Source organism: Mesocricetus auratus, unplaced genomic scaffold (genome assembly GCF_017639785.1).
Source record: "Mesocricetus auratus isolate SY011 unplaced genomic scaffold, BCM_Maur_2.0 Super-Scaffold_100021, whole genome shotgun sequence".
Lineage (NCBI taxonomy): Eukaryota > Metazoa > Chordata > Mammalia > Rodentia > Cricetidae > Mesocricetus > Mesocricetus auratus.
Window position 1 is genome coordinate 9,873,238 of NW_024429202.1, and position 27,768 is coordinate 9,901,005.

General features: G+C 44.0%; 1 protein-coding gene and 1 long non-coding RNA gene across 2 annotated transcripts in view; one reads left to right on the top strand and one right to left on the bottom strand.

Annotated features, from left to right (window-relative positions):
* Window positions 1–18,773, bottom strand: part of Clic5 (chloride intracellular channel 5) — a 143,301-nt gene extending 124,528 nt beyond the window's left edge. Inside the window, exon 1 of the mRNA XM_040729673.1 lies at window positions 18,152–18,773. Within this exon, the coding sequence (XP_040585607.1) occupies window positions 18,152–18,661 (510 nt within the window). The 5' untranslated portion in view covers window positions 18,662–18,773. The remainder of the gene's footprint in view (window positions 1–18,151) is intronic.
* Window positions 10,958–24,037, top strand: LOC121133388. The gene is made up of 3 exons (XR_005870219.1): window positions 10,958–11,071; window positions 22,733–22,863; window positions 23,757–24,037. It is a non-coding gene; the product is annotated as an uncharacterized LOC121133388 (long non-coding RNA).
* Window positions 24,038–27,768: the final 3,731 nt, after the last annotated feature.

Below are 27,768 nucleotides of genomic sequence, written 5' to 3' on the forward strand. Positions count from 1 at the left end.
GGCGTTTATCCCAGCTTCCAAACAGAAGATCTGGCGAGGGCCTTCAGGTTTGGACGTGGCAGCATCAGGACCTTCCTCTCTGGCTCACCCTAAAGAGAAGATGGCTGGCTGAGAGATTTCCAATTTCTTCCCCCCAGAACCCTGATATGGGAAGTATGGACCGAACATGCACAGAACAAGACTAGAGATTAAAATGAAGACAAATGACAAATCGGGGAGCAGATCTGGAAAAGACAGAAAAGAAATGCCCTCAGACCGCAGCAGGGGTAAGGAACAGAGGTGAAATAGAGGACTGGGAAGGTGGCTCAGTGGTTAGGGCATTGCTTGCATAAACACGAAGACCTGTGTCCAAATCCATAGCACCCACATGACAACAGCCCCAGAGGGCAGTGCAGGCCTCTAACGTTGGTGCTGTAGGAGTGCAGGCAGGAGGATAGCTGCCACTTATTAGCTGCCGATCAAGCCCCTCGCTCAGTGAGAGACCCCGTCTGGAAGGATTGAGATGGGAGTGACAGAGCAGGACACCTTGACGGCCTTTGCATAAATACAAGCGTGAACACGTGTGCTCACATATCACACACACACAACAACAATAAATACATATGTGTGAGAAGTAGCCACAGACGGCCACACACAGCAGGGCCAGCACAAACGATGGGAAGGAAAGAAAGAGGGGACCGTGGAGGGCGGGGGTGAGACCCGGCACACTGGCGCTCGGTGCACTGGTGTCAGACCCTAGCCTAGCCATGTCCCTCGGCTGGAACTGGCTGATGTTCTACAGGGCAGAAAGGTCTCCAGTCAAACGCCTGCCCACGCTGAAAAGGAAACAAGGCGAGAAAGAAGCGGCCACTAGAAGCTACTTCGGTGTGGAGGGCAGCAGTCTCACACAGAGACCAGCTCGCTGGGTGCTCCCTGCTAAGGGGCCCACGGAGGGGACGCTTCCTGGTGGAACTGTGATGTGGCACAGCCTCACTCTGCTCCTCCATAGAAACAAGGGCTTCCCCTAAGATGACCCCCAGTGTCTGTTGTAATTTTGAAAAGCGACACCCCCCTCCCAGCCTGGAAATCCACTTTAATGGAAACGGGTTTCGGGAACTCATCATGTCCCATCAAGCGCTGCGAAGGTCAGGCCACACTTTGTCACACTCTGCCTTGCTTCCCTTGGCGAACTGTTTTCTCTTGCTTCCCTGGGAGCTGGGGTTTTATACCCTGTCTATTTTTAGAAGTGGCGCGCAGTGGCTGCTGGGGCCAACTACTTCAGCAGGCTGAGGAGAACTTTACCCTGGGAGAGGCATTCCATTCTGTGACCTTGTCCTGAAGAACTCTCCAACTGAGGCTGGGTGGTTTACAACCTCTGAGAACTAGATACCACTCCATGAGATAGATCAGGGTACCAAGCTGTGTGATCACCTATCAGCAAGAAACTCGGAAAGTGACTGGGCCTGAGGATGGGCAGGTCCCACTCAGCCCTTTCTTTTTTTTCAGAGATAAATAAAGAACAGCGTGTTGCTCAGGGGATGATTCATGGGCTATCTGTCTGGAGGTAGGTCAGTCATGATGCCCTCTCCACATACTGATTTTTCATGAAACCTCCCTAGAGTCCATGCCCATAACCTGTAACCGCATGGTCAGCTAAACTAGAGGCCAGCCGGAACTCAGGAAAGCCTTCTGCAATGCCAAGTGGGGTGACTCTATCAGTGTTTGCATTTCCTTTCCCTGCCCAAGGTAATGAGGCAATGCTGTTAAGCCAAAATAATCCTTCCCCTGGCACACCTGCGGCTCAACAACTTCTTGGTGTGAGCCCTTGCTGGCTCCCTTCTACGCTACAGACTGGACACACCTGGAAAGTCTTCAGTGCTGTTAAATACATCTATAATCTAGGCCTGTCCGGAGTACTGTTTTATTTGTCCAGTGTCTCTACTTTCAGCCCCCTAACTGTTCCCCCAAATGGGTGGTGCTCGGGGGCCGGAGAGACTCAGGGCTCAGCCTTTAAGAGTGGAGTTAGGCTGTAACTGCAGCTCCAGGGACTCTATTGTCCCCACCTGGTCTCTTTGGGTAATTGCACTCACGTGCACATACTCCCACAAACGCATGCGCACATTTATATAATTTAAAATAAAAGTGCAAATGTTAGTGAGGTTGGAGAGATGACTTGAGCTTCAGAGCACTGACTGCTCTTCCAGAGGACACAGGTTCAGTCCCTAGCACCCACACAACTCACAACTGGCTGTGATCCCAGTTCCAGGGATCTGACACTCTCTTCTGGCCTCCAGGGGCACGCCATACACAAGGCATACAGATGTACTCACAGGCCAAACACAAAATAATTTATTTAAGAATTAAAAAAAACACTATCAACAAAAGATAAAGAAAAGGAAAGAAACCAGAAAACTTATTTTTTGTTTTCCATAGCAAGAAGGTGGCTGCCCCACTGAGCCATTGTGTGAAATCCTTATTCCCTCCTGTGTGGCTCTGTTTTTGAAATTATGAATTCTCTTTTGGGGGGGGCTTACCAGACAGAAGAAACTAAGGAAATATGCAAGCCTCAAGGCCAAGAAGCACAGGAAGCTACAAGACAAGACTCACTAACCCCACCACCACCAAAGTCGTGTAATTTACAAGCATCTGATCTGGTGCAGGCATGGATACTCCTTGGTGGAGTTGCCTACAAGTTGGGCACAGAGCTCCAGGCATGCAACTTGTCTGAATCATCCATCCCTCATGCTGGGGTGGGCTTCACAGTGAAGCAGCTGCCTTTGAGTCAACGGGTTCCTGTAACTAACTCCAGTAAACACATTGGTTCACCAAGGTAGACAAACTCATGTGGAATCACGTGTCATTATGTCATTTACTCCCTATATGGGACGATTAGATCTATGTCCCTGTCTCTTCAGGGAAAAACAGTCATGAAACATTCCATAGTCTCCTGCCTTCGGAAGCAGTCCTGCTTACATCCCCATTAAAATTCCCTGCCCATATGTCTGTCTACAGAACACATCAGCCCGGAGAGTTCCAGGCACATGAGGCGTAGAGAGTAACACCCTCCCTGTGGGGATCACAGACCCTGGCCAGAAACCCACCCCTCCATCAGCCTGAGAGCTCTGTTGGAGATTTGTGTGTGTATGAATGGCAGAAGTCTTTCTGAAGGGAAGCGTTTTTCTTGGGAAGTTCTCCTAAGCCGATTTGGGGAGCATAAAGTTTTCTTAACGCAACCGACCGTCTCTGTGTCATCTATCCCGACAACCTCGCTACATTCTCGGATACAGGCTGCGCAGCAGGCGCGGCACCTCCCTGTTCCCCAAACACTAGACCTCCTTTGGCCAACGCTCTGAATCCACCTGATCCTCCACATCCAACTGAGCACCACACCTCTGAAATTCTTCCTCCACAATGGGCTTCAGCCTCGCCCTCACTGGAGAGACCATGACTCCTCATAGGGGCTGCAGCCCTCAGCACGCCATGCTCTCACCCACCTGCTTCCGCCCCCTTCTGCCCCCTTCTTCACCTGGGATACTGTGGGTGAAGATGGAATCAAAACCTCATCCTGCTCTGCTTTTGGTGATTCCCTTGGCCCACGAGGTAAAATGTATCTTCCTTCATTTGGCCCTCAGAAGTTTGCTCCCGTTGTCAAAGCTGATCTTCGGGGCCATACACTCTCCGTTCTTTCCAACACGTTTAGAACTATTAACTGATGCCAAGCATCCTCCAATTGTTGAAGCTTTCTGTTTACCCTCCCCTCTGCCTCCGCAGCTGGATTTATCTGTGGCATTCATTTCCTGGGCTTCCTACTTCTTCCTGAGAAATCAGTCACCCCCTTCCCACACACCACCGCTTTGTACTGTGCAGGGGGACAGGGATGTCCCTTGCCTTGCCTGTATTGATAATGCTGGCAAATGCCGTGTGTGTGTGTGTGTGTGTGTGTGTGTGTGTGTGTGTGTGCGTGCGCGCGTGCGCGCGCGTGTTTATGTGGGCAAGGTATGCATACACTTTACAAATGGGCACACATGTGGAGACCAGAGTTAAGCCTCAGGCATTGGTCCTCATGAGCCACCCACCATGTTTTCTAAATTAGAATGTCTCACGGATCCTTAGGGCTATCCAATGGGAGAGGCCCAATTAGCCCTAGAGCACCCCCACCCCCTGCATTGGGATTACAAAATGACACCATCCCATCCAGATTTTAACTTGAGTGCTGGAGAAACCTGAGTCCTCCTGCTTGTGTTGTAAGCGCTTTATCCTTGGTTCTAGCTGCTGTGATAAAACATCCTAACCAAAAGCAACTTTGGGAAGAAGTCAAGACAGGAGCCCCGTCATCAGGCCACCAGCAACATCACATCCACAGTCAAGGAGAAGGATGTGCACTCACGCTGCCTTCTTGCTTACTTGCTTGGTTCCTGTTTCTTATTTAGTTCAGGACCTCTTGCTTAGGGAATGGTGCTGCCCACAGTGGGCTACCCTCTTACATCGAGTAATAATCAAGACAATCCCCCACAGATATACCACTGACCAACCCGAACTATGCAATTCTTCACTTGAATTTCTCCTCTCAGGTGATTTATAGGTTGTGTCAAGGTAACATCCAGACTAAACAGTACACTGAGTTATCTTATTAGCCCCCCTTACAGATTTTTCAACCTCAGTCACCTAACAGAATTCTTGCCACGTAACAGACACTACGTTTTAATAACTTGGAGATATAAACCTGAAATTAATACTCGCCCCACTTTTGCAGCTCGGCATGTTTGCTTTTGATTTGTAGCTTACTCCTCTCATGTAAACCTGCCCTCCCATATCATATATTCTAGAAACCTCTCCTACCACAACTCTAGAATCAATTTCTAAGTCATCCTCAATGTTAATCCCTCCTCTGGAGCCAGATGGCCAGGCTCTCACAGAAAGGGCCCCGCCTTGCATTTCCAGTGCCTCTCACACTGCTGGCACGTGAGGGACAGAGTACAGAGCAATAAAGATTTATTGACCTAATGATTTGAGACACACAGAGAGAAACCTTACAAAGAATAGGAGCCCAACCAGAAGCTCACTCTTGCAGCTATAAAATGTTTATTGTGGAGTGAGAATTCATTGTACTCACAAGGGAACTGCTGAGCTATCACTTTCATGTTTTATGAGTATACTTAACAACCTTCATCTGAGCCTAAACAACCTTCCCTGCTTTAACTGGTAAATTTTTTTTTGCTCTTACTCATTATCTTTTTAAAATTCTGGGCAATGAAACCCAGGCCGCACACATGTGAGGTACACTATATTGCTGAGCTACAGTCCAAGCCAGTTTTTCACTGACAGGGCCCTGCCTGTCAGTGTAGAGCATATCACAGATAATGCTGTCATAGGGTCGCCAGACCAGAGTTCATCTCTACCATGAAGATCTTTGAGTTGCCTCAGCTGGATTGAACTCAAACTGTAACCCAGGCTGGCCTTAACCTCATAACCCTCCTGTTTCCATCTCTCTAGTGGTTGAAATTACAGGTCTGTGCCTCTATGCCCCACTTCCTCTCAGTGACTCTTTATTGACACTGACTACTCCATATGTTCTTGGGACTGAGAAAAAGTGTGGTAAACTGTGTCCATACTTGGCCCTGGTGGTTGGAGGGGTAACACTTTATCCCTTGGTTTCTCCAGCATTGACAGAACCCGGAGTCCCGCAGAGAGTCTCACTGGTTCTCAGTGGGCTGGTGGATATTAACAGCTTTCCTGTGATTTGCAAGGGCCCGTTATTGCAGTAATGTTTATATCTGACTTCTTTTCTTCTATCCTGCCTGACTAGAAGCAAGATTGTTTTGAGTGAGTTTAAGGTCTCCATTTATTTTTAGCTGTTTCTCCTTTCTTTAAGTTTGAAGTTCCCAAGACAATCACAAAGACCCACAGGTTGAACACCTGATAGTTTGGGCATCATTTTGCGAACAACAGCTTCAGCAAATATTTTCTGCTGATACAAGGTTCCATTCTGACCCTTATTCTTCCAAAGGTGTGCTGCCTTTTGCCACGTCTTTATCTTGTACCTTGTGCATGTCCTAGCTAATTATTCACTGATAAAATCATAAATATGATGTCTCATCTGTTAATCTCTTACCACTCGAGCCTCTGGTGATGCTATGATTCCCTTTGGGAAACCACAAGAAAGTGGCTTCCATTTCTGCCAAGGTGAAATGCTACTGGAAAACTATATCTCCATCCCCAGCCTCAGGGTTCAAAATCTACTTGTGTATGAATTCTAAAGTGTGCATGGGGAAACCACTTTGATTGGCAGCTCTGCTCCTCAATAGAAGACGTTCCTTCAAAAAGACGGCAATGTCTTGGCCACACAATCATGAAGACTGGAGTTTGGATCATCTAGAACTTACATAAAGTCCGACATGATGGTGCATATCCATAATCACGGTGCTTCTACAGTGAGATGGGAGAAATCCAGAAGCCATCAGCCAGTGAGCTGAGGGTACCCAGCAAGGAACAACAAAAGACTCTGGCCCAAGGAAGGTGGGAGATGAGGACTGACATCTGCTTGCCATGCACATGCCATGGCATGCACATACCCCCACTCACACATGCAAGCGTGACAAAAATGCATATACACATATATATCACACATTCAAAGATAAAGAAACACAAGACTGCCCTGTGAGGATAGCATGTATTTTGTTTTTCCTGAAGCTAAGCGATCTATTCATTTTTGTAGTGACAAATGTCAGCCGTCTTGGCTGAAAGCCGTGCCCCCCCCCTTTGTGCTTTGTAGTTTAGTTCTTTCTCCTCCTTGAATGAACCTGTGCAACAACAATAAATGCCATATTGTTAAAAGCCATCGGCTGCACTGAAAGGGCTTGCGGGCAGCAATCACATGGCAACTGCTGAAATAAATAAGAGAGTGCATTGTTTAGCAAACACCTAAATTGTAATGTTTTATCTAGTTATTTGGCTGTATTTGTGGAGCAGTGTTCTGTGAGGACTCTACCCAATGTGTGTGTACTAAGTCTTCCCCTTTGCCACCCCTTGGAAACACGGACTCTCAACAGTATAGTGTGGGGGCCTGGAGTTGTTTCTCCAACTCATTTCAGTGTTTTTCCTATTAGTTTCTGCAAGTGAGCACTGCAAGTCTGGACCTAGCCAAATATTTAAGAGGGTCTATCTATTGTTTACCAAAAATTCCAGTTGCTTCAACCTGTTCAAATTCTGAAGTCCATTGTTCACTCAACACAGGGACTACATAGCTCCTATATTACCCATTCTGGGAATCTGAAAATCATCGTTTTATAGACAGACCGACAGACAGATAGAAAAATAATTATATCTATAGAGAGACTAATATAAATATGTTATATTATATATAGAGAGAGATTAGATGGATAGACATATGGATGATTCGTAGATAGATGATACATAATAGGTTGATTAAATATAGATGATAGATGACATACAGATATATGACGTATGATAGGCAATGCATAGGTAGATGATAGATAGATAGATAGTTACAAAGGTATACTGCAGATGGACCCTTATTATTTAATTTGCCATGTAGAATGAGGCCTGGTCCTCTTTAAAGGGTTACAACAAAGCATAGGACCCAACATTGTATCTGGAGGCCAAAATATATCCAGGATGCCCACAATTAACGAGATGCAGCTCGTAATGGGTGTAGGGAGGGCAATCAATCAATATACACTCATAGGTAAATAAAACGATCAAGCCAGTGTAAAGGAACATTAAAATTACATAAAATATACATGTACAAATGTAGAAGGAAACATGAACCTGATGAAGAGACACTTGACAAGATATTCACCAACTCACAGAGACAACAAATAACTTGAAAGCCACAAATGACCAAGCTCACAGGTGAAGAAATCAATGATCCCGAGTCTGTTACACCCGTTTGTAAAAGGAAAGAATGGATTTCCACAAAAATAAATATCCAGTGAAGATTATTCTACTAGTGAATTCTTCCAAGCTCTTAAGGAAAGAATAGTAGCAATTATATTAAAATCTACCTCACAAAATAGAGGAGCCACATTCCCACTCATTTCTATAAGAAAACCAGGCAAATAAATGTAAATAAATCCACACACAAATATCCTTCATGAGCAGGTTTGCAGAAGACGTCAACAAAATTATAATAAATCAAGTCTAGAAACCATGAAAATAATAATACACATTGCAGAAAGGCTATCTCAAGGCTGGTGTAACATTTAAAAATGAATTGATGTATCTCAATAAAAAGAAAAAGGAGGGGCTGGAGAAATGACTCAGGAACTAAGAGCTGATATCACTTTTGCAGAGAACCTGAGTTCAGTTTCCAGCATCCACAGTGGGTACCCCAAAACCACCTGTAACTCCAGCTCCGGGGCCTCTGACGCCGTCTTCTGGCTTCCAACCGCACTGCACTCCTATGCACACCCCCTACCATACACATCTATGCACATAATTAGAAATAAAAATAAAATATTAAAGAAATAAAGAACAATTGAGGGAATAAGGAAAGGAGAAATGCAGGAAGAAAAACAGAACCAATTCTTGTACCAGACATGAAGTGAGCTTGACGGGAAATATAGGCTTAAAGCTATAAAATTTCTCAACAAAAGATAGTAAGAAAATCTTAGTGACCTAAAGTTAGACAAACCTTTCTAAAGAAAAAATGGATAAACCATGTTGGCATATGGATGCTGCATGTTGGTTATGGTATCAATGTGTTACCCAGAAGCTTTGAGCCCATTATAACTGCACCGAGTAGGGGTGGCTTTAAGAGACGTTTAGATGACGAAGGCAGTACCCCCCCAGAAAGGGGTGACACAACTCTCAGAGAGCTGACTTTCTGGCTCATGTCACACACCTTCTGTATGCAGCAGCTCTGCCTCCCCAGTGTAATGTTACAAATATCTTGCTGTTTAACTTCTCATCTATCAGAGTTCCAGCCCAAATAAACCTCTTTTGTTTACACACTCTCCAGGGGTCATTCCGTTATAGCCATACAAGGCACACCAAGACAGCAGATTTCATCAGAATGACGGAGTTCTGTCTTCAAGTGGTTGCAGTAACGAAAATGAAATGACACCTGCGGGCTCATAAACTATTTGATAGCCATTTAGCCATTGAAAATGTCATCCAACACCCAAATGACTTTTAAAACTCCACCAGTAAGAAGACAAAAGACTGAAACGGCACAATGAACAGAATATTCGAGTGCGTGCTCCACCAAAGTTGATGTAAGGAAGCAGAGCATGTCAGCTGGTCCCAGATCATTAGTCACTGGAAGAGACAATGCCCAGGGCTGAAGGAGATGAAGTCTGGTCAGATGTTGACAGCCACAAAAATAAATATCTGAACAATCTGACAGTTTTCAAAGTAGGAGTAATTTAACTCAAAAATTACCCCTGTAGTATTTATTACCCAGGAGAAAAAATCAACACAAAAACCTATATATTGTAGAAGCCCCATCATTAATAGGCAAAGGCTGTGGAATTGTCCAAGTGCTTACTGTTGAGTGAATAAACAAACTGTAGCATATCATACAACGGAATACTACTAGGTGGTAGTATTAACTGCAGGTAAGTATGCCAATGCAGATGAACTCACAAGCATTAAGAAATCACACACACAGGGCAGTGTGGACCCTGGATTAATTAAATGCTTTTTAAAAACAATGCAGAGGAACTCACAAGCATTAAGAAATCACACACACAGGGCAGTGTGGACCCTGGGTTAATTAAATGCTTTTTAGAAACAATACTGGGGATCTAACCCCAGGCTTTCATACACCAGGCAAGTGTTCTACCATTGTGCTGTACCTCATGTCATCTTTTGAAGAAGACAACACTGTAAAGAAAGAATTGAAGGTGAGTGGCTTCTGAGAGTCAGGAGGTGCCTGGAGGACTTTCTGAGGTGATGAGCACACTCTGTATGAAGATTGCAGTCATTGTGTCATGGCTATGCACGTCTGTCAAAGCTCATCAAAGCATATACCTAAATGGAATTTTATTGTACGTATCATCCTAAATAATAGGGTACAAGGTATGTCGTAATCCATACCAAGAGGAAAATCTAAAGATAATTTCAGACACATAAACTTGCACTCATGTTTGCCACAGGAAGCCCATTCATGTAGTTTCAGAGTGGCTTGCCACCGGAACCACAAATGGAAATGTGGCTGGGGAGTGATGCTCTTCTGTTTCTTTCAATCTTTAAATCATGTAGACAAACCGCTTCCTCGAAGGAGAGAGGAGAGCCTGGATGAATCATATTCAACAATTTGTTTTCACGAGTGAGAAGTCTAAGACCCAGAGTGCAGTGACATCTTCAGCGCTGCCTGGTTGCCCTAGCTCCAGAGCTCTATCCAAAAGACAAGGCCAGCACAGTGACCTAACCCAGAGCAAGCATCAGTAGATGTGAGTTTCAGTTTCTCTTTCTCCTCCCTGCCAGACAGTTTCTCACTAGCATTCAGAGAAATGGGTTCCGCTTGAAAGCTTGCCTAGTGTCCCAGAGAACACCAAGAAATGAGCCCTCCAACAGCAAACCCAATTACACTTTTCATAATCAACACTGGCCAATTCAGCTCAACAAGTACTTCTCAGACCCAACTATGGGCCAGATTCTGCTAACTGTGGAAGTTATATGGGAGCAACATATGGCTTTCATTATGGAGGCTTCTGTCTAGTGGGGAACTGAGGAGACCCAACCAACTAGATCATGTCAATCTGTAGTGACAAGCATTATGACAAAGGTAAGCACTGAGGAGAGGTCTTTCAGAACTGCACTGAGGGTTGGGGGTATCTTCCCAGGAAGCATTAGTCCAGAAAGAAGAGGAAGGGTTGACTATATGGCAGAAATGAGTGTATTCTGGGCAGTGGGCTTGTTAATGTTTCATCATAAAGGAGGGCTGGGAAACACCATTAGACCCTTGTCTGATATCATAGACACTCAGCCCCTCCAAACCCTCCCCTCACAACTGTATGAAACTCTGTCCCAGCTGCATATGGCCTTTGGATATTATATAAAACATGAAGCTGACGTGTAATGGGGACTCCATCTACATAACTGTGAAAATCTCATCATTCAGACTCAGGTGAGACTTTCTAAGAATGTAAATCTTTAGGGTCACCCATGCTCATACAAATAACCCTTCAACTATACTCCATAAAACCAAAGGACTTAATGGCTTACCAATGTACTTAGGTGGAATGGTTCTTCTGTCTATTTCCATGCCCTATCTAAGATGAATGATCACCTAAAGGGATAACACCAATTGGTAAGCTAAGCAATAGTGGAGAGACCACCCTGAATGCCCATTCCTGATAATGAACTTGATGTCTATAACCATCCGGGAGCCTTCATCCTGTGACTGATGGAAGCAGAGGCAAACACACAATTAATCACTGAACTGAACCCAAGGAACCCAGTGACAGAGAGAGGAGTGATGAGCAAATTGGCAAAGAATGGGCTAGCAAAACCAGCAGAGACAGCTGATCTGAGCAGGGGAGAGCTCTTGGACCCCAGACTGACAGTGGGGAGGCCAGCATGGGACTGATCTGGACCCCCCAAATGTGAGTGTCAGCGAGAAGGCCTGGGCAACCTTTGGGGCCCTGAGCTGTGGATCAGTGTCTATCCCTGGTATACAAACAGTCTTCGTGTGCCTATAGCACAAAGAGGGATGCTCTCTCAGCCTGGACTCTTAGGGGAGTGCCTGGACCCTACCCAGAGTAAAATGACAGACTCTAGATATCCCCTATGTGGAAGGATTTGGCAATAGGGTGGGAGGGGGGAAGAGGAGTGCGGGAGGAGGGGAGGGAGAGGGAACTGGGATTGACATGTAAAACAAGCTATTTAAAATTAAAATAAAAAATGTTAAAAAAAAGATGAATGATCACGTGTTTGGATCTCTTCAAGACAAGGTTACCCAACACTTAGAAATATCAAGACTACTAGGTTGGAGAATTTATTTCAAAGTCTCCTACCACCTTTATTTTGAGAACTAATGTAATCCCCACCTGCTGACTTGAGCAATACTTCCTTCTACTCTTTTGAAGTAAATTCTCAGGATGACAGAAATGTTTAGAGCCCACAGTTGACTACACAGGAAATCAGGGAGTAAGTCTCACAACAGGGAGTAATTCTCATAACAGCATGCTCTCTCTACTCCTTCCCACACAATATCAGAGACAAAAGTGCCAATGTAGGAAAGGAAGACTATTTCACAGTGGTCAATTACAATTTCTGATGTCATCTGACTGAACATTTTGCATAGAGCTTTGGAATGTTCCTGAACCTTTTGAAACATCTAGATGACAACTCAGCCTCCCAAGCCATAGGTGTCAATATAAAGAAAAGCACCCTTGACTAATAGCCTAGAAGGCCAGCAAGTCACAGACAGCTCTGTGAAAGTTTCTAGTTAGCTGGTTTGTTCTTGTCACAGTGTTGGGATTCTGTGACTTCTTTGACTGATGGAATAGATTTCCAAAGCAAAGCAGTTCACATGGGCCTCTCAGAAATGGCTTTGGATGAGACTGAGACTTGATGGAGTTCCAAGCATTGAAGTTAAGATGAAATTACAGCATGGAGAGTGATCTATTGACACCAGGCCATTGCTCCATTTCTACAGGCTTCACTGGTTCTGTGGAAGGACAAGTGCTCAGGAGACAAGATCAGGCTTATGTAGTCTTACAAATGTTTCCAAGAACTTACTTGCAACATCCTTAGCGGTAACATTAGAGCTGTATGTTCTTCCCCATCGTGGAACAGAAACACCTTCTAGGCACCAGAGGAGTGCTCTAGCCTGGCTATTACAGACATATGCAGGCACATTTTTATACTAAAATAATAATAGTTGATATTTCTGTGCTCCAATGAAGCAACTGCAAACACACAGAAGTAATCTATAAAACAATATTTCACTGGCTAGCTAGCTTTTACTGACGTACTCTGTGTGTATAAAACCAAGCACTTTAATATTTGGGCATATCCAGATGGAAAAGGAACAGCCTTAGTTGCACACAGGTATTTACAATTAAATCTCTGAATAAGTCTTAGGCCTGAATCAAGATATGTCTTGGTCCTGATCTGGGTCATACATGGAAATGCACATAATTTGGTTGTCTGTTGCCTGGTATGTGGCTTTGCTAATGACTCCTCCTCAAAAAACATTCTCTCACTCTTGATGGCTTCCAGGATAAACTCCAAGTTCCTTAGTTTGTAGGCAAAGTGACATTAGTTCTTCGCCTTCACCATCTGGCATCTCCATGGGCTTCTGTCCACCCAGCCACATGCATCTAGACGTATCCTTGGGCACCTCTGCCATGCCCTGCTAGTGCTACCCATCCACAGCCATGGTTGAGTTGGAATTCAGCATCCAGGTTCACCTTCCTCTCCCTCATTGCCCAATGGTATTTTATAGTTTCTCACCCGCAATGACCAACCTTGTTCATATTAAAGACAAATGCATTCATTGAGTTGCTCATGAAAATTCCTGGGATGAACTTGAATGCTCACAAGACCTGATCTCATCAGGCAATGGCCAAGGCAAGAGCTCCAGGCCTTCCTACAGTCAGGAAGAAGGAAGGCCTATGAATCAATATGTTCTCTCCACACAAAAAGCAGGTGTTTATAAACAATATTCATGCAACGTTTCACTTAAAATTTATTAATGTGGCACATTAAAGAGTATATGTGCACAATATAACATATGTAAAAGTTACTAATTAAGAGAAGTTGGTGAAAAGTAAATATACATATTGCTTAGTATTTTTAATTCCAGTTCTAACATTCTAAGGCCACATGAATTAGGTTGAGTAGCTCCTAATTCAATCATATCAAGGTCCTTATGTGACTGAAACTCAGTAAAATGTTTGTTGAACATTTCTTTTTATTGTTAGGCTAGAGCAAAGAAAACTATTGAGTGACACTTCTTTACAATCCTGAGTCAGGTTATGGTATAATCATTTCTTTAGAAAAATAAATCTAGAGCCAGGGATGGTGGCTCATGGCTGTGAACCCAGCACTTAGGAGCTGGAGGCAGGAAGATCTGGAGTTCCAGGCTATCTTCAGATATTACATGGTACTCTGTCTGAAAACAATAACAACACAAACAAGATCCCACAAAGCCAAAAATCAAAGGATAGGAAAATACTCTTGGATGAGTGGCCAGAGTTGCAGTTTGCCACTGACTAGAAGCCCTGGACCATGAATCTCAAAGACACTAATTGAGGCTGCCTGTTATGTCACCTGCCTTCAGAACAACACTACTTATATTTTCTATGAAAAATTTTAGTGCTATTCAAATTTGTTCTGTCCACAAAATGTGTGTCTCTCCATGTTGACCTCAGGGGTGTTCCAATCACAGACAGGCTCTGCTGACCATGATTGCCAATATTTTAAAGAAAGCAGATCCACATGAGCTGAACAGAAATGTTGGGTTTATGACAATCTTTCCAACCACACCCAAATCTAGAGAAAATTTCTGTCACCATCCTCCTAGAGTGGATAATCGAAGGTTCCCTCTGTGTATACAGCTGATAAACAGATAGGGTTGTGCACCTTGGAACCAAAGACTATAAGTGCTAGAGTAGATTGCATTTCTAATATGAGGAAATTTGGGTACCGGAGTATTTCATACCACAATATTGACGCAGAACAATAGACCAGTGTTTGTTCCTCAACAATACATACTCGTAGTAGAATAAAACAATAATGTAGCTATTCATTGTTTACAGCAAAAAGTATCATACTTAAAGTAAGTTATTTTCATAAGGTTCAAATTCCGAACAAGAAATAATTCAGAACCTTATGTATTGACATTTAGGGTCTGTCAGACAAGATCCTATGCAGCTCACATGCACCACCTTATACATTATTCAGCACACCCCTATGAGGGATGCGTCATTATAGCACCCGTTTTGCCAGTGAGCAAACGGAAGTGGAGGGAAACTACGAATTCAACAAAAATTAACTTGCAAGCTGGGGATGTAGTGAATGGGTAAAATGCTTGCCTAACAAACACAAAGCCCTCGGCTCCATCCCCAGCACTGCATAAACCGGGCATGGCAGAGGGAGCTGGGCTTGACATGTGAAGCAAGCTTGTTTCTAACTTAAGTTCAAAAAGGAAGAAAAAGAAAAAACCAGGCATGGTGTGATCCTAGCACCCAAGGGGTAGAGGCAGGGAGATCAGAAGTTCAAGGCCATCCTCAGCTACATAGCAAGTTGGAGGCCAGCCTGAGCTACATGAGACTACTGTCTCTCAGATAATTAATTTGTGGAACCATCCTTCCCCTGATTAATGCCATCGGTGTTGCATCTGACAAATGGTGTATATTTGTGCCATTTTCCTTTGTAATAATCATCATCAGGTTACTTGTTTTCCTTGTCACGAAACAAAATGCAAGAATGCTTTTCTGCATGCAACCTCTCCACCACTGTTTCCCTCTGACACATGCATACAGACGCCATTTGGGAAAGTCCACTCCCTCAGTCACAAGTCCCCTGAGAGGAGTCTGTGGATGGAATGGAAGGAATACCCCCATTCCCTCTGTATCCAACCTCTAAAGTTAACCAAGGCTTTCGCTCATTAAACTCTGTAAAACCCATCAGCAAACACCTCTCCCAGTCCGTTCCCATCCCCCACTGCTTCCCCATCATGGGAGTCTAATCCAACCTCAGCTCCCGATTTTACCTTCCTAATATACAGTCTGCTTTTATAAAACTGCCCCCAGGGCTCCTTTTGAAATGATCCAGAGATTGCCTGGATCACTCAGAGTGAAAGTCCTTCTGAAGCTCAGGGGCTGATGCAGCCCAGGTGCTCATCTCTAGCCTCCCAACACCTCACCCGTCTGCTTCTCCACACCCAGCCATGTTGCTTTCTCCCTCCCCTCAACACTCTGCTCTGTGGGACACTGAACAATGGCCACAACTGTGTCCATACTAATTCCTGGAAATTGCGAATGCTACTTAACATGGCAACATGCGCTTGTTGATGAAACCAAACTAAGGCTTTTTAAATGATACTGCTTACCAGAGAGATGTAAGAGAAGGAGGGGAAAGAAAAGGAGGAGGAGAAAAAGGAGGAAGTCAGAAGTATAGTCTGTGGTCTCTTCATAACATAACGTTACTAAGACACAATATGAACTTAAATAGCTCAAGTCCAACGTCTGCCTTAGAGAAGGAGAGATAAACAATTTCAGAGTCCATTGTTACTGTTAGGCAGCATCTCCCACTGCTGGTACCAGCAGGTGACACCCACAGTCCTGTTTACTGCCATTTCTGCTTGATTCCAACCCTAAAACCTTTGCCAGATTTACCCCAGTGAGGATGGTAATGACCCTCCCCATCTTGAGAAGAAACACATCTAGTTTCCACTTCTTAAAAAGTGAGTTTGAACACTGTGATGTCATCTGGATGTGGACACAGAGATGGGCAGGTTGCTTGATGTCACCTCAGTCACAGAGCCTGTACTGACTCCCCTTGCTCAGCTCAGCATCTCCTGCGGAACACACACCGCTCTCCACTGCTCTGTCTCTTACAACATGTCCACTGCCCCTCCCTCCTGCCTCTTACAACACGGTATTCATTTCTCAAGAGCCAACGTCGCATCTCCTGCATCCCTTCTCCCGCAAGCACTCGGCATGTTCCCTCCCAAGTGTGATGGAAGCTCCATGTGATCTTTTTCAAAAGTAGATCCAGGGAGACACGATATGCAAAACAAAGTACAAAACGATGTATTTTAAAGTAATCAATCCACAAAGTTCACTTCATTAGAAGTATCTTGGAAACCATAAAGGAGAAAGATTATCATGGAATAGGGTTTCATGGGTTCAAAGAATAACTTTTTTTTCAAACAAGATCTCTTATAGCCTCGGTTAGCTTGGAACAATGAAACCAAGGATGACCTTGGACTTGTGAGCTTCTTGGCTCCACCTTCCTGTGTACTAAGATTAGATTTCCACCAGGGCTGGAAGTTTTATGTGATGCTAGGGATGGTGTAAGCTGCTGTTGATCAGCTCTCTACCAGCTGAGGTACATCCCCAGTCCCAGGAGCAACCACTGCCTTTTCTCATGTGTGTATATGTATGCGGTGCATGTTCTGGGTGCACACATGCACACCTGCATGCGGGAACATGCATCTAAAGGCCTAAGGCTGACATCAGCAGCCTTTTGAATTGCTTTGCACCGTACTCATTGAGGCAGAGTGTCTCAGCTGAACCCACTGCTTGACAATTCCACTAATCTTCCTAACCAGCTTGACCCAGTCTCCTGAGCACTGGAATTACAGATGGAGTGCCATACCCATCTGGCATTTGCATGGGTTCTGGAGATCTGAACTCCATCCCTAACACTTGAGCAGCTGGGCTTTAACCACCAAATCATCTTCCCAACCGTAGTATTCATTTTTATTAGCAAGAAATAGCAATGCACATGAATGTGTTTTCACATGAAGAAATTCATGTGAAGGGGACTATGGGATGCATTGGTGGGGGGCTGGAGAGGCGGGGTCTGCCACTTTGATCTATTTAACTCTGATTCACTTCATATTTTGGTAATATTTGTAACCATAGCCTTTATGACATTATCAATCTAATACAATGGTCACCAAATACTTTTTGTTTCAGTATCATAGTTATTAAATATTAACACATGGTTGGCGTCTTGGTGCTTCTGAAATTATTTTACATCATCAAATCTTGACTTTTATTGGTGGTGACAGGGCAGGCACCATGACAGTCACAGCATTTACTGCCCAAGTATCTGAAATCTGTGCAACCTTAGAAACACAAAGGAGATGGCTTTCTCTCACTGGCTTTGGTTTCATTTTAAAATATCATGCTGACAAAGGAAATTTAATCAAAAAGGAAAAAGCAGTAAATGTCTACCACAAATGTAAAAACTTGAACAGTAATTTCTAGTCACTCGTTTCAACCCTTAGAAAGTACTTTTCCTGTGGTTTATAAAAGTTGATGATTAAATACAAAGTTTAAATGGATTTTCTAATTCGGATCATTTTGAGAAGTTCTGAAGTGATCCCAAATGATCAATTTAATCATCTCTGCTCTGGGGTATGGATGGTGACCCTCTAGGACACACTGTCCCCTGGTCTACAGAGCAAAACAAAACACGGAACACCTCACCCTGCGTGGGTGTGTCTGCCAGAGGCAGCCCTTACCTTCACGAACAGGAAGATCTCGGGGCTGTTGGAAGCTGCCTTACTTTCTTCAAAATCAGTAGCAGAGGAAGAGCAGGTAGGGGAGTCCCCGCTGGTGGAAAAGCCCTTGCTGTGCTGAACAGTGAAGCTCGGTAAAGGAGGCAAATCTGCCCGAGTCATTCTTCCGTTCTCCTGCAGCTCCCGTGGGAGAGGCTCTGAGTCCTGTGAGGCTCCTATGGAGATGCCCCTAGCCTCCTGGGACTCAGAAAACACCTCATCGGGCAGGAGGTAACCTTCCACTTCTGATTCCCAGTGGGCTGAGGTAACTTCTTCACTTTTCAAGGCATACACTGACAAAGAATCGTATTCGTGGTTGTCTAACCTGTTGGCATACAGACCATTTTCTGTCCCCAGGTCTTCACAGACTCTATCATATAAAGGACCTTTATCTTCCTCTAGCTGGTCTGGACCCTTGTCGTCCATTCCCTTTTGGATTGTGTCGTAGATGTTGCTGTAGCCTTCATCATTCATGCTGCTTGGTCCTGGTAGGTCCTTTCCCAGGAAGAGCTTAGTAGGACTGGCTAAGGAGAGGGCCAGAGGATGATGCTTCTCCACGCGTGGAGGAATCAATGGGCTTTTGAGAGGCAGCCCTTAGCAACAGATATCCACGACAGGTCTCTAGCAATCATTTACTGGAGACTTAATAAGCAAACCACAGGTCCACTGGACGGAAGATAAGGTTCACCCACGTGGTTAACCCCTTCACTACTAAAGACACTTGTTGCTTCACTTCCAATAACTCCTAGAAATCCAAGCATCAACCCCCATGCAAGCTGAAATTCTGAACATTTAGTCTCTTGTCACTCATGGAAGAGCTTCTGCTGCAGTCACTCTAGCTACTGACCCATACAAAAACAAAAACAAAAACCAAAAAGCCACAAGTCATTGGAGGACTATCATTCAGCGTAAACCTGTCTGCTTACAGCTGAATTCATCACACAATGATTCTTTGAATGCCCTATGTCATGATTTCCACACAGGCCAGCAAAGTAACTGATTCCGTTTACAGTTCTTATCTGGAAACACCAGTAGGTGATTAAATGGCTGAAGGAAAGGAAGATAAGTGACCGTGGGCGCATCAATACAGACCACACAAAGCGGAACTCAAACATCTGTGCTTTTGGTTTGTATCCCGAGCCCTCACCTTGAACATGGGTGTCTACAGTCAACAGATATCCACTAAGATACTCTCACATGCAGGATTCTGAACTGAGCACTAGACAAAGGAAGCAGAAGGTATCCATCCTGGGAAAACAAAATAAACCCTAACAGACGCAGGAAAACTGCACGAGGCGTTAGGTGCAGTTAACCTTAGCCGGGGCTATGCCCTAAAGAGCTGTACGTGCAAGTCCACCCGGTAGATGTCCTATAGAGATGCCCCCCATCTTCCCACAAGGGCTTACCATGTGGCCTTCAATAGTATGGAATATTTGTTTACACCATGAAGGTGTGTCTTTGCCAAGGCGCCTTCTGATTGGTTTAATAAAGAGCTGAATGGTCGATAGCTAGGCAGGAGAGATAGATGGGACGTATGGGCAGAGAGAGAGGGAGAGGGAATAGAAAGAAATAATCAGAGTGTAGAAGAGATGTCAGGAGACATGGAGAGGAAATGGGAGGTGTGAACAGGAAGAGAGGTGATGCCACATTATAGAACATAGCACAATATAAGTGGGTTTAAGTTATAAGAGCTAGTCAGGAACAATCCTAAGCTACAGGGTGAAAGGCCATCAATAATAAGAAGCCTCCATGCCATTATTTGTGAGCTGTCAGGCCAAAAATAAAATCTGGTCTAATAGCTATGTAGACCAGACTGGCATCGAACTCCCAGAGATCCACCTTCCTCTGCCTTCCAAGTGCTGGCATTAAACATGTGTGCCACTAAACCAGGGAATACTAACTCTGTATTTTACTGAAATGGTTTAATGAGTACAGACATCTGTCAGATTATCTTGGGTTCCAGAATTAGGTGTTCATAACTTAATGGTCCCAGCTCAAATTTTCTCCATAATTTTAAAGCTTTAGATAACCTAGCAGCCCATTCATCTGGAATTTTATTTAAGATTGTTGCAAGTTCACACAACTTAGGGACAGTTGACATCAGCTATGATTCTCAAACCTCTAGCTGGGGGTGGGGTTTGGGAATGGAGAAATGGTTCATCAGTTAAGAGCACTTGTTGCTCTTGCAGAAGACCTAGGTTTGGTTCACAACTTATTTTAACTCCATTTCCAAGCGATCTGATGCCCTCTTCTGACCTCCATGGTACACATACATTGACACAGACAGACATTCATACCCACAAAATAAAATAAATAAAAATTCAAAATCTCCATCTTTGTGATCACTCTGCTACCCAGTTTCTTAGTGTTTCTGATTATATTTTTCATAATCATTCCCATATACCCCAACCCCATAAAGAAACAAAACTTTTTGCTTTCTAAAAATCAATTTTGATCTCTTTAGGAGTGACATTGCTCCTTTCTGTAATGCATAATGATGGGGGATGTCTTTCTGAATATATGTTTCTCTTATTAGTTGATGAATAAAGCACCATTTGGCCAATAGAGGCAAAAGGATAGGGAGACGAGAAGAATTCTGGGAAAGGTAGACAGAGAGAGACCGTGGAGAGATTCCATGTAGCCACAAAAGGAGAAACAGGTCCGGGCATTCTTTGGTAAGCCAAGACCACGTGGAAATACATAGATCAACAGAAATGGGTTAAGAATTAAGACAGAGTTAGCCAATAAGAATCCCTAGTCATCAGCCAATAATTTTATAATTACTATAGTGTTTTGTGTGCTTAATTGGGGCTGAAGCAGTTGTGGGACCTGGCAGGAAAGAAAACTCCAGTTACAGCCTAATGCCTACTAAACAAAACGTGTATTTCTTCTAGGCCACTCTATGTTACTACCCCAAAGTAGCATTTTATAGTATGTAAATATCTGTGTAGCAGGTGTTTTAATTACTTTTCTCAAAGCAGTGACCAAATGCCTGACCAATAGCAATGTGTGGAAAGACGGGCCTATTTTGGTTTGCAATGTTAAGGGATACAGTCTATCCTGACAGGAAAAGCTTGACAGCATTCACAAGACTCAGGGAGAGAGCTCTAACTGTTGACGGCTGCCCCGCTTTCTCTTTCTCCCTCCTTTTATTCGGCCAGATAGTCTAATGCCTGGGATGGTGCCACCCAGATTCAGTGTGGGTTTTCTCTCTTACGTTACATTTATTTGAAACATACTCACAGAGGTATGTCTCCTAACTGATTCCAAATCCAATCGAATTGACAAGGATGACAGGAATCATCACTGCCTGTTATTGGAGTCTCACAGTGACTCAGTGAGGTATATCCAAGCCTGTTTAGTTCAGGATCCAAGGTCACACAGATAGTGTACATCATCTAAGGATATCCTTGTCACGATATATAGTCATGGGCTATAAAATGAAACGAAGCATTCTGATGAAGGGCAAGCTGGATCATGTCACTTGCTACCCCCATCAGCAATGGTTCCCCGTTTTTATCAGTAAAATCTAGAGTCCTTACCCTAGCCCACAGGATTTTCATAAAATAAACCCCTCCCCCATGCCTGTTATTGCCGTAGCTATCTAGACAACCTGGCTTTGTTGTCAACACTGGAACAACCCAGAAAACATATGTATGAGGACCTTTATATTCTCTGTTGTTTCTAGCTGTAATATACTTCCTCTACAATCAATTCCTGAAACTCCTGCACATTCTGCTTAGGTGTCCCCTTCTCAAGAAGTCTACTTTGACCATCCTGCTGTAATCAGAGCATGGCCCATATCTACTTAGTCTGCCTATCACTGTAGCTCTAAAGTCTAATATATATATATATATGGGATTATTAAACATTCATTTAATAAATAAAAGGGTGATGTGTCCAGAATTCATTTTCTGCTCTTTCGTACCAATTGTATGAATGACATCTCATTATATTATGCTATGTTATAAACTTAGCCTGAACAACCTTGGGGTCAATGTCTATTATGATTTGGATGTACAATGTTTCCCATGGGTAAATGTATTTGAAGACTTGGTCCTCGGATGGTGGCACTGTTTTGGAGAAGCTGTGGAACCTAGCCAGAGGAAGTTGATACCTGTTGGAATGGGCATTGAGGTTTATATCTGTCTGTTTCCTATCCCATCTTTACTTCCTGTGGTCCAGAATGTAAGAAACTATGCCACAGCTGCAGTCATTTCAGCCAGAGTCCCAGCTGCCAAGAGTCTGCCACTGTGAAACTGAGAGCTAAAATAAATCCTTGCTGTAAGTTTCTTCTTGTCACATTCTTGGTAGCAATGCTGGAAACAGTCTGGTTTTTCTGCAACGCAATTTGATGCAACTTAATTGATGCAGGACTAGCAAATATGGTAAAACTGGGTCACTTCAAATAAAGAAGTATCACTTCCTTGTAGAATTGGGACTGTAACCTGGAAACGTGAACCAAAGAAACCCTTTGCTTCCCTACATTGCCACTTGTCACAGCAACAGAATGAAACCAGGACTCCATCTTTCCTCCTTATTCAGGATGGTTCTAGTTTCCTCCTTCTGTCTCCACCATGAACAAGTTGGACTCTTGAAGATTCTGTCACTTTCCTGGGATTTCCAGTGTGGGGAAGCAGTGCCTTGAAACAGATGAACCTACAGACTTCCCAAAGGTGACCGGCTTCAACTTCACATAGAGCAGGAGGTGCAGTGCGGTGTGTGTGTGTGTGTGTGTGTGTGTGTGTGTGTGTGTGTGTGTGTGTTCTTCCTAATTATTCAGAGGGTCTGCTGGATTTGACACCATGCAATTCCTATAATTCTACTGAGTTCGGGATACATGCCCACTGTAAATTATCCTTTCCTCTCTCCTGCCTTCATTTTGTGTGTGTTGGTGTGTGCCTGCCTATGTATTCATGTGGGTGTGTGCATATTTGTGTGGGTGCTCAGATATGTGTGTGAATGCATATGGAGGCCAGAGGTGGATGTCAAAAGGACAGATGGGACAAATAATGGAAGGGTGTGTGGGAGATAGAGAGAGAGAGAGAGAGAGAGAGAGAGAGAGAGAGAGAGAGAGAGAGAGAGAGAGATGTACATGCTCAGGAGTGTGCGAATATGTGTGATGTGTGCACATGTGTGCTGTGTTATGCACAAGATGTGAGCAGGTATGCATGTGTGATGTATGCACATGAGTGTGTGAGTGTGCGTGGCATGTGCATATGAGTGAGTGTGTGAAGTATGCATGTGAGTGAAGGAGTATGTATTGATGTGTGCACATGAGTGTGTGAGTGTGTGTGATGTGCACATGAGTGTGTGGATACAAGTGTGTGTGGAGGTCACAGCAGGCTGTTCCACCTGCTCCTCTATTGCTCCTACTATCTGTTCTGTTTCTTTGAGACAGGATCTCTCAAAGAACTTGGAGCTTACTGTTTGGGCTAGGTTGACTGACCAGGAAGTTCCTGGGGCTCCATCTGTCTCCTTCCCTAAAGCTGAAGGCACCCACATTCACAGTCTTGTCAAAGCCTTTTATGTGGGTGCTGGAAATACCAACCCAAGTCCTCATTTACAGAGAAAGTTCTCCTACCCACTGGAATACCCTCCTGCCCCAGAGAAAGTTCTCCTACCCACTGGAATACCCTCCTGCTCCAGAGAAAGTTCTCCTACCCACTGGAATACCCTCCTGCTCCAGAGTATCTTGCTTAATAAAAGTTGTGCAGACACAGGGAGACTGCTGCGCACATTGCTTTAGCAACAAGTAATGTGTGAGAGGACTTCTCTCCCTGGGGGCTCCTGGTCACAATCTTCTAAACTTTCATGGCCTTCTTGCTCAAGTGGAACATCTGCCTCAAAACACTGATGGAAAAGGTAAATTAAATCTACAAGTAAAATCTTAGTGTCCATCAGATTGTGTAGGCATGTTCTATGTGTCTATTGGTCTATTAGTGTCTCACAACTAAGTCACACCTGAGATTGATAGCAGACTTCTAGAAGAGGAAAAAGTGATGGAGAAGTAACATAATTAATCATAGCACATTAACATATAGCTGCAACTGCATTTCACTGTGTCAAATTGATCAGTATGCATGTGGGAATTTATTCTCCTTCAATAACCTAATCCCCTACTAATCATAGTGATTGCATTTGCATCTTAGAATAGTTTCGATCTGCAAAAGACATTAACAGACAGCATTTATGATGATGTGCATGGGAGCATAAAGTAGGCAGATGCTACCAGACCCATTTAAAGATGGGATTCTTCCAGGGCCTGAGCCTGCTCTTGTGGAATTTAAGGACCTGGCACCTCACGGGTGACACTGAGTTTCCACTACTTACATTTTCTGATATAATGTTTAAAATGTATGCTTCCTAGAAGTGAGCCTGAAGAGTCTGTGGTAGTACTAGATGCATAGTGATAGGTAATGCACTGAAATTAATATGAAGATGGTCATTCAAAAAAGAAATCAAAGGCAAACATTTGAAAGAATCATGTTCAAAATCACTCCAAGAACTGGGAACCTCTGGATGCTTCTGCTTCCAAAGTCCACCAGGGGGCACCATTGTCCACCCTATCTGACCTGTCTCTTTTAATAAAGATTAGCTACTGCTTATGCAAAATTGTATTTACGAGTGGTGTAGGCCTTGTGGCTTTCCCCTAATCAGTGATTCTGCTTTAAGGAGGGTGTCTTTAAAGTCTAAACTATGTTAAAAGCATTTGATCGGTGTGAGTCACATTGTTTTAGGAGTCAATTTTACTAATTCCTTGCAATTCATTTCACAACTCCTACATTTTTATAAAAGTTTTTAAATTGGTTTAAAATTAAATTTTGAAGGGTGAATGTGTGATTATGTGAATATCCATGTGTGTGGCGTCCAGAGATTGGGATTGGATACATTCCTCTCTCTCCCTTATTTATTTTTATTTTATTTATTTATTTTGAGGCAAAATGAATGTTCTCACTGAGTTTGGAGTACACCAATTAGCTAAACTGGCTGTCCATTGAGCCTGGAACATCTTTGTCATACTTTGTTGCATTATAGCCTGGACCAAGCTCCCATTCTGGGGTTATAAATGTATACCCCACACCCGGACTTCTTGTGGCATTGAGGATCTCAACTCTGCTCCTCCCGCTTGTACAGCAGACACTTTACCACTGAGCCATCTCCCCAGCTCCTGCTTTATTAGTTACTTTTGATGTTGCTGGGACAAAACACCTAAGGCAACTCCCAGGAGCAAAGGTTTACTTCGGCTCACAGTTGCCAGTGCGTCCAACATGCAGTCTGTGAGCTGCAGGCATCCTGTAATGGATGTGGTCCAGCACATTTGCAGACAGCAACGTCCTGTTGCAATGTAAAGGGGTTGGATACCCGTGCAAGAGAGGGCAATACTTCATGACAGGGAAGGTGTGGGGGTGGGAATGCTTATGTCAGTGGTAGGGAGTCTTGCTCACATCTGGGGATATGGAGAAATGGGGAAGGGGACTGTCCCGTTCAGTGAGGAGCAGCCTTTACCCTTGGTTCTTTGGTTAATTCTAAGACACCCCCCTTCCCCAGCCCATGACACTGTACCACTCACAATCTTTCCTCTCTGGAACATGGGAACACCCTTAGACACACCCAGAGGTGTGTCACCTAGGCGATTCCCAATCCAGTCAGGTTACCAATGAAGATTAACTATTACAAGACCATGTATTGGTTACTGTTCTGTTGTGGTCGAATATGGTCAAAGGCAACTTACAGAAAGAAGAGCTTGTCTGGGTTTATAATCCCAGTCTATCACAGTGGAGAGGCGTGATAGCAGGCAGGCATGGAGAAAACTGCAAGTCGGTCAGGACTACGAACTCTCAAAGCTCTCCCCAAGTGATGGACTTCCTCCAGCAAGGCTACGCTACCCCCACTACCATTGCTACCTACTGGAAACCAAGGGCTCAAACGCCTGAGCCTATGGGGGCCATTTCTCATTCAAGCTCTCACAGACCTCTCCAACCCCTGCCTCCCATATAAGTTTTGTACTTGTTCATCTACAAGTCCTCACAATAACCTCTTACCCCTGGGGCCTGAAAACCATGATTATATTCTCTGCTTTTGGACATATAACTTTTTCACAGACCACCTAAAAATGAGCGCATGTCAAAATAAGGTTTCTGAGCATTGTTTAATACACTTAGTACAATGTCTTCCAGGTTTGTTTGTGTAGTCGCAAATGTCAGGGTTTCTTTAAATGTTTAAAACCAAGCAATGCTGCATTTGGCTGAACACACTGCATTTGTTTTATCCGCTCATTTCTTGGTATAAACTTGGGGGGGGTGTTTCTGGGTCTTGCCTATCATGAGCAATGCTGCAATAAAATAGGAGTGAAAGTATTCATTTGATATATATTTAACTATGTTTGGGTAAGGACCCAAATGTGCCGTTTCCTGGGGAGACCCGAACAAATGTCTATTCACCCCAGCTAGGGCAATGATGACAGACCAAAGACACTGCTCCACCCACGGCCAGATTGATTGGCCAACGAGTTTATTGGGGTTGCTGACAGGAGTATGGGTGAAGGGTGACTTACAAAGGCGTAGATGACTCAATAGCACCTCCATCACACAAAAGCCCACCCCGGCATGGGTGATGATTCATGAAAGCCTTCCTGGAGGCCTCTGCCCCTTGTGGACAGCTCCACAGAAGAGTTCCCTTTCCTCCTAGCCACTACTGATGAGCCAAGCCCAGTGACAGGCCCTGAGGATCTTGTCGCTCTCTGAGTTTCCAGAACCATGACTTTACATGCTTGCTTAGCTCCTGGTACTTAGCGCAACCTTCCTCCTCCCCTCAGAAGGCAACATTTCAATATGGAGGAGAAGGCAAAGCAATAACCTACTAGACGGATTGATTTGTATTTATTTTTAATGTTTTGAGTCGCCTTCCTACTGCTTTTCACAATGGCCTTGCTAATTTACATTCCCACAAACGGTCTGTAAGAGCCAAGCTACGTTTTAAGTTTTAATTACTAGGCCTAAGAGATCCATGAAACAAAAATGCCTCTGATCTACAAGCCCCTTATCTAAGGACAGATAGTTTCTGAAACACTAAAGGCTGTTGTTTATGGGCGATAACAAGTCACATGTTTTTCATTTCCTAAACTAGTTTGTTTGACCCCTCTGCACCGGATGTGCTTGATCACGTGTGGGCGGGAGGTTCACAGGCAGGAAATACATCAGGATGTATGCTTGCTCCTGATTGGGAAATACTTAAGTTGTTGCAAAACTTAATTTTGGTTGTCCTCTGGAAACGTAGAGATGGACCTGGCCAGAGGCAATCCACCCAACCAGTATTTGATTAAAGTTTGCTTTAGATTTGGCTTTGATTTATGGTAGTGGTCTCATTCTGAACCAGTGGGATTAACAGGTTTCCTGCATTCCACACCCTCACCGTTTGTCTTCCGTGATTTTGATAACATACATCCTGAAGTGTGTAGGAATGACTGACATTTTCAAAAGGAAAATGAAAGGTGTCGCAGGACAACTATATGAGGCAAACAGATTTCCTCCTGTGCGCAATGGAAGCCTGGTTTCCAGCAAGTTGTCCAAGGTCAGACA